This window comes from Macrobrachium rosenbergii, chromosome 44, assembly GCF_040412425.1.
Source record: "Macrobrachium rosenbergii isolate ZJJX-2024 chromosome 44, ASM4041242v1, whole genome shotgun sequence".
Taxonomy (NCBI): Eukaryota; Metazoa; Arthropoda; class Malacostraca; order Decapoda; family Palaemonidae; genus Macrobrachium; species Macrobrachium rosenbergii.
Genome location: NC_089784.1, coordinates 24,723,004 through 24,730,503, shown reverse-complemented (window position 1 = coordinate 24,730,503; position 7,500 = coordinate 24,723,004). Strand labels below are relative to the sequence as shown.

The window sequence follows — 7,500 nt, the reverse complement described above, 5'->3', positions numbered from 1 at the left end:
ACTAATCCTTTTTTAACAGATATACATCTCTTACTGATCACCAAAAGGGGATTAATATACTGTATGGGCATTTGCAAATTCGAGGATCTCTAGTATGACAACGAAGATATATGATTATTGACTACTTAATGTTTGTAATAGTGCGGCGTACTGTATCAATAACAGTTAATTTAATAACATGGAAACAGTATGGAATGAATTTACCACCTAACACATTTTTGTATGTTTAATATTTTTTCTTTGATTAGTTTTGAGACCAACTAAATAACTTCACTCTTTGTGCAAGATACTTTATCAGCTGAATGATGATGTTGAAAATTTCTGAAAGTAATAAATATACTAAAATCTGAAAAATTATACCATAACACATTCATCCCACGCAAGATATATTACTATAAACTAACCTTGGTGATCTGTAACCTTGTAAGCAATATCCTTTGGTACAGGAACTCTCACAGGATACCTCATTTGTGGTTTCCCAAGAGGATTATATAAAGTTACAATAAAGGAAGACGACGTCTCTGACAGTGGACAAGATGATTCATTTAGCAAGGGACAAAAGACTGGAGTCACTGTGGCTTCTGCCTCAGGAACAGCCGGCTGAAGCTTGCTGAAATATATGATTGATTTGGCACTACTGTACTGCACAACAGTTTTTACAAAATTCATGATATTGCAGTTAGAATTTTCACAGAATATATTTCCATGATTACAGTTTTTGATCATAATACATTTCCCTGTGTTCTCTTTCTTTCCCAAGAACACTGATTGTCTTACCTGTATGCTTCGGCCACCAAGTTAAATGATTCTGTTACTCCATCGGCTAATCTTGTATAATAATCATCAGTAACAGCCTGTTTAGCAGTTCCAGTTATGGCATCATGATGCTGCATGACACCCATTGCATTTTTGAGGCGCTCGAGACGAGGATCCTGACCCATTTCAAGGACACTAGATATCTGCTTTACAGCCTGAGCACAAGGAAAATAAACTTGTGGATTACTTTGGGATTCATGCTCAGGATACAGCATCTGACTGAATGGCAGTTTTTCTTTTGGGAGTATGGGTAAGAATGTTATAAATGAAAGCTTATGGGTCGTTTAAAGATTAAAACAATATTTTACAGCTCGATATAGTACTTCAGACACAAAATCATTATCAAATAATTAGAGTTCATTCTGGTTTTCATGCAAAACATTGATCATAAACAAAATTAGAAAGAAAAATATATGATTTTTGGGATTTTACATTAATCTATTTCTTAGATATAAATAATCTTAAGTTAAAATGCCTCCTATATCAACCGACCAATGATAACAGACCATTTTCAAGAAGTTCTCGCACAGATGATGCAAGTGCACATAGAAATTCACCTGCAAAAAGTTGTTTGACTGTCTAACAAATCCCTTCAGAGTTGGCCTAGAGGTGAAGTAGCCAGTCCAGTATGAATGGTTACTTGATGCATAGGGGAAGAAGTCATCTGTTTTGGTAGGCCATGTCATACTGGCCTTGTTGAGTGCGTCAAGATAACATGATGGAGTAGAGTAAAACACATTCACATTCGAGCCATTTTGCTGACGAGCATTGACATACCTGGAAGAAAATTTGGAAGATAGTAACTGATTAAATGAAGCAGTAAAATGTTAAGGATTGAGTTTTAAAAGTCAATATTTTCACAATTCATCTTTTAAACAACTTTAATTAGGAGATAGACTTCATCACTTTTATCCAATAGGTAAGACAGGAGAGATTTTATATTTTCTATGAGCGAGTGACCACAGGGTATCAAGTACCAAAATATTACTGTAAATCTACTTTCATATGACAACTCATTTTCACCACATCAGTAAGAACGAACATAAATATCTTTCTTATACTCATTAATTATAATTTCTCAATTTTCACCACATACAGTAAGAACATATATATTATATATATATATATAATATATATATATATAACATATAATATATATATATATATATATATATATATATATATATATATATATATATATATATATATAATATATCTTTCTATATATATATATATATAATTATCATTCTCTGCAATATAATATATATATATATATATATATATATATTTTATATATTATATATATATATATATATAATATATATATATATATATATATATATATATATATATATATATATATATATATACTATATATATAATATATATATATATATATACAATGGACTGCCACTTATTTGCAGTTCAGCAATCAGATTCAGTTATTTGCGGATTTTTCTGTGGCACATTTTTTCAATAAATGATGGAAAATTCGGTAATTCGCGGATTTTTTCGTCAAAATATATTCACTGATTACTGTATTTTGATTAATGTTATTTTTGTGACTTAAATACATTTTTTACGAAAAAAAATTTATTCAATCACTAAAATAACATGAAAATAGGCAGTTATAAGAATTTTTTGAGGGGTCTTTGGTGTTCCAGTGAGGAAAATACAGTTATAAGCATTTTTTGAGGGGTTCCAATACATTGCGGATTTTCGGTATTCGCGGGTGGTTATACTACTTATGTAGCCTCTGTATGTTTGTATGTGTGTAAGCTCTTTCATTGCAGAAATGATAATTAAGTATAAGATTGCATAAGTACCCTTCTGATGATTTCGAACTGAATCATTACAGTTTAGCAATTCCACCCAAGTATCCCCTGAACTCGACAACTTGTCTAGAGAACCCATACACACTACCCCCTTCAACTTTTTGCTACACTCATCCACACACACCTGTCTGGATTTATGTACTCTTTCACTCGGACTTTCACCATAGCAACCATATCAGGACCAAGAACCACATCATCCAACAAAATCCCATTATAGCACTTCTTACCCACTGACACATGTTCAGCATCCACCTGCAAATTCTCAAGTACCCCCAATCCATCATCATCAACCACTACTCTCACATCCATCCCCTCATAAGGCACAAACACACCAGGTACTCCCACAGTTATACCACATACCCCTGTATGAACCAAGATTTTCCATCTCCGACATGCTGGATGACTCAGTAACCAAGTATTCCCCAAAGCAGCCCCTCAGATAAAATTTCTACCCCCAAGAGACAAATCTACAGTTACGTATCCCAAAAACCATAACCTATTTGCTTGAACATCACATACTGTCTCTTTAGCAGGTCTCAAAGAACAATCGGAAAACATTGATCTGAACAACTCATAATTCATCAAATTAATAGAGGCGCCTGTATCCATAAAAACCCTTACATTTATCCCAAGCACAGATCCTTTTACCACTGGCTTTGAGCCTGAGGGTTCCCCCAGAAGTCCTATACCACAAGAAACACCCATCCAGTTTTCCTTTGCAACTGAGCGGTCTTTAGACAATGCTTGCTGATCACAAGATCCCCTCAAAAAACCCGTTTGAGGAACTTTCTTACATGAGCTACCAAAATTCTGAAATGCACGCCTATCATTATACTGTCCCAGAGACGGACAAGACTGCCAAGAATGACCATAACTCCTATAACCGCCACAATATTTAACACGGCAAAATCTCTTAATGTGTCCCTGCATATTACAATATAAACAACGAACCCGTGGAGCCCAAGAACTCAACCAAACCATTGACCTTTGGCTATACCAAACTTTAACAAAACCCTTCAAACCATGGACTGAATCTCCGCGCCCTACACCACCATCCGCTGACCTAAGGAATCTCTGATCACTATTTACTCTCGCCATTTTCGCAGCTTTCTTCTTCATAAATATATCTGTTAACTTATTCTTGGCTGATCACAAATGCAAAATTTCCCAAGTCCTGCAAAAAGACACCCCTTACAGAAAAAACACATGAAAAGTAATTTCCCCTAAAAAAATCCCACACGATAAGAAACCCATAATGTTAATTCCCTTTACTCTAACAATCAATCCCCAAAAATCCAAAAGAAAGTACTAATTAAACCCACACTTAAATCCAAAATTAATTAAACCCAAAATTAAATAAAAAATCCCATGTGGAAAAACGGCCGGGCAAAGGGCACAGCTGACCGTAAAGTAGGTCAAGAAGAACTTCACGTCTTCAAGGGCAAACAAAAAAAATACTCAGTCTACCCTCAAGTAAAGAGAATGGGAGCCTACCCTCATTCACGTAAAGAAAACGGGACTTGAGCAAACGGACGTGAGAGAGCGAGAGAAGGAAAAGAATTAGTTTCCCAACCCCTCAGTGCAATATCTCACCCACTATCTCCCCATCCAATGATCTGCCAAAGTACACAGAAAAAAATGCAGAGCGCAGAACTTCGGAGACACGTCTGCCTCTTCCATCATCAAGGCAAAGATTGGCAAGTAAGCTTACAGCAACAACCTTCTCCCTTTGCCTACACACACATATGTACCCAAAATAAAACACACATATGTAACTATAAAAAAACAGCTGACAAATCTAAGTAATGTGTACACACTTGCATAAGAAATGTTTACCCACAGTAACTCAACAAATGTCAAATAAATTATTACCAAATTATCAGAGTCCCCAGAGATAATACAATAAGTGAAGAATCCCTTTATTAAACCCTAAACGCAGATGCGAACTGCCGATTGCTATATAAAAAAAACATATAAGGCACGCCCAAAATTCAAGTGCGCTGCATATACGATGGCGGAGAAGGCAAGATACTCCGCCCAAACTAATGACGTCGCTGACATGTCACTCAGGGGATGACGTCACTATAGCCACAAATAAAAAGCAATCCAATCTGACACTAAAATTAACAATAAAAAAAATTATAACACTTACGTACGCCTCTGCTTGACGGTGTGAAATCCTCTCACCAAAGAGAGAGAGAGAGAGAGAGAAACATATGCGTGTTTTGCCACACAAAAGCAGTCAAGATACCGCAATTTCATCCATTGCGCACACTATACATACCCAAACATTCCCCAGTATGAACTAAAGTCCAGAAATACCTACAAACACACCAAAACCTTGCGCCCCGTGACGCACCGTTAAACACACACACACACTCGCGCACGAGAAAGACTGACTCGAGTGTGTTTCACAACATCTCCCTAGACTGAACTGCTGAACCATCAAAATCCTATTCTGAGAAGTAGTTAAGTACACCTTAGTTTTACCAGACCACTGAGCTGATTAACAGCTCTCCTAGGGCTGGCCCGAAGGATTAGACTTATTTTACGTGGCTAAGAACCAATTGGTTACTTAGCAATGGGACCTACAGCTTATTGTGGAATCTGAACCACATTATAGCGAGAAATGAATTTCTATCACCAGAAATAAATTCCTCTAACTCTTCATCAACCGGCCGGGGGAATTGAACTCTGGCCCATCGAGTGACAGTCCGCAGCTCTACCGGCTCACCCAACGAAGGGCTAAAAGCCAATACCAGTATTAATAAGATATGTCTAAGATATGTCTACTTGACCATCTGTTTGTCTAACACCGGTGCCAAGCTTTAATGACCCTATCTGACTTGGGTATAATTAACATATATATATATATATATATATATATATATATATTTACCTATATAATGACCATCTGTTCATATCTAACACTGCATGCCAACCACTATATATTAATGATTATATATCTGACTTATATATATATATATATATATTATATATATTAATATATATATATATACATATATATATATATATATATATATATATATATATATATATATATATATAGATAGATAGATATAAATATATATGGATATATACATATATATATATATATACCCATATATATAGGGTCATTAATATATAATATATATATAGTATTATATATATATATGGTATAATATAGTATGTATATATTAATACCCCTATACCCAGGTCAGATAGGGTCATTAACAGTAGGTTGGCAGTGGTGTTAGACATGAACAGATGGTAGGTTATATATAGGTTCCGAAGAGACATATCTATTAACACTGGTATTGGCATCTCAAAATAGGATTTAGATGGTTCAGCAGTTCAGTTTCGGGAGATGTTGTGAAACGCACTCAAGTCAAGTCTTTCTCGTGCTGGAGTGTCTGTATGCGTGTTTAATGGTGCGTCACTGTGCACAAGGCTTTAGTGTGTTTGTAGGTATTTCTGGACTTTAGGGACTATAGTTCATATTGGGGAATGTTTGTATGTATAGTGTGTGCAGTAATTGTATATAAGATATATATATATATATATATATATATATATATATATATATATATATATATATATATATATATATATATATATATATATATATATATATATATATATATATATATATATATATATACATATATATATATATTTTTTTTTTTTTACCCTAAATCGTCGTTGCATATCACTTACTTGATCAACTTGTCGAGGTTCTTGTACCAAGAATGAGCATAGGTGTAATGGAAGTCCATTCCCATGGTCATAATAATGTCCTGAGTTGCATAGCCGTTAGCTTGGAACGCTGCAGCTGTCAGGAACGCATCGACCTGGGAATCATCGGAACTTTCTCTACACTGCATTTATCATTTTCTCAGAATCACTATTCTAAGAGGACTCCAATTTAAGGTGATTTATGAAGGTTTGGTCTCACGACCTGGCACTGGGATGTTGGGTTATTCAGTGTGTGACCTAGATTTTATTCATGGGGAAAAGGTTCATCATTTCCCTGGTATTCAAATTAGTTCACATAAATGTTTTTTTCGGTATGTTAGAAGTAATCACAGGTTTTTCTCAATGTGAGATCTGTTGTAACCTTGTTCTTAAAACAGCTGCATAACATGTGAAATTATATGTATACTTACACTGTACCTTTATCCTAAGAGAAGACCGCTCTCGGGTTAAAAGAATGGTATATTACTTACCTTTATGTGGGTCAATCAATTTTACATCCGAAAGCTGCCGATCATTTTTTCCTCAGTCATCATGATAAGAAACAGAGAACCCTGTTGCACCTTTTGTAAAGAAATTACTGATAAAAATTGTAATATTTGCTTAGATATAACAAAGAAATGGTAATCAGTTTTCCATTTACTTAATATTATAAAGATGGGTATCAGCAGCAACTAGAATGCAGGAATAGTCTTTCTTTAATAAGTGTGAAAATATGAAATTTTAAGCCTTAGGCCATTATTCTTTTATGAGATACATTGTCACTTTATCTAGGGTGACATTGCTATAAAACGCAAATGTTTTGAGCTAATACTAATTGAACTGAGGTCTACGTTGACTTGGGTCTACGGGAACAAAACAGATATGTCAGGACACATTAGCATAATTCGTTCCAGAAGAAGGGTCGAGATTCGATTTTGTCGAATTCTGAGTTAATTTCTCCCATAAGAAATAACTGAAAATGGATTAATCCATTCCTGACCACCAGTCATTACCCCAACCTTGCCTTTTTATACAAAACTTTACACAAATTACAATTAAATAAGTTCTGAGTTGAATAACTTACCGTACCAGAAGCACTTTTTACATTTTTAAA

The 7,500-nt window shown here is 34.7% G+C and overlaps 1 protein-coding gene across 2 annotated transcripts in view; it reads right to left on the bottom strand.

The window, feature by feature from the left end:
• The window catches only part of LOC136829434 (lysosomal alpha-mannosidase-like), a 48,369-nt gene that overhangs the window by 18,592 nt on the left and 22,277 nt on the right, over positions 1–7,500 (bottom strand). Inside the window, exons 8-11 of one of the 2 annotated variants that reach the window (XM_067088055.1) lie at positions 6,369–6,502; positions 1,374–1,593; positions 778–971; positions 405–610 (exon numbers count right to left, since the gene is read on the bottom strand). In XM_067088055.1, coding sequence (XP_066944156.1) covers positions 405–610; positions 778–971; positions 1,374–1,593; positions 6,369–6,502 — 754 coding nt within the window. The remainder of the gene's footprint in view (positions 1–404; positions 611–777; positions 972–1,373; positions 1,594–6,368; positions 6,503–7,500) is intronic. The other variant, XM_067088056.1, reaches the window with a different exon arrangement.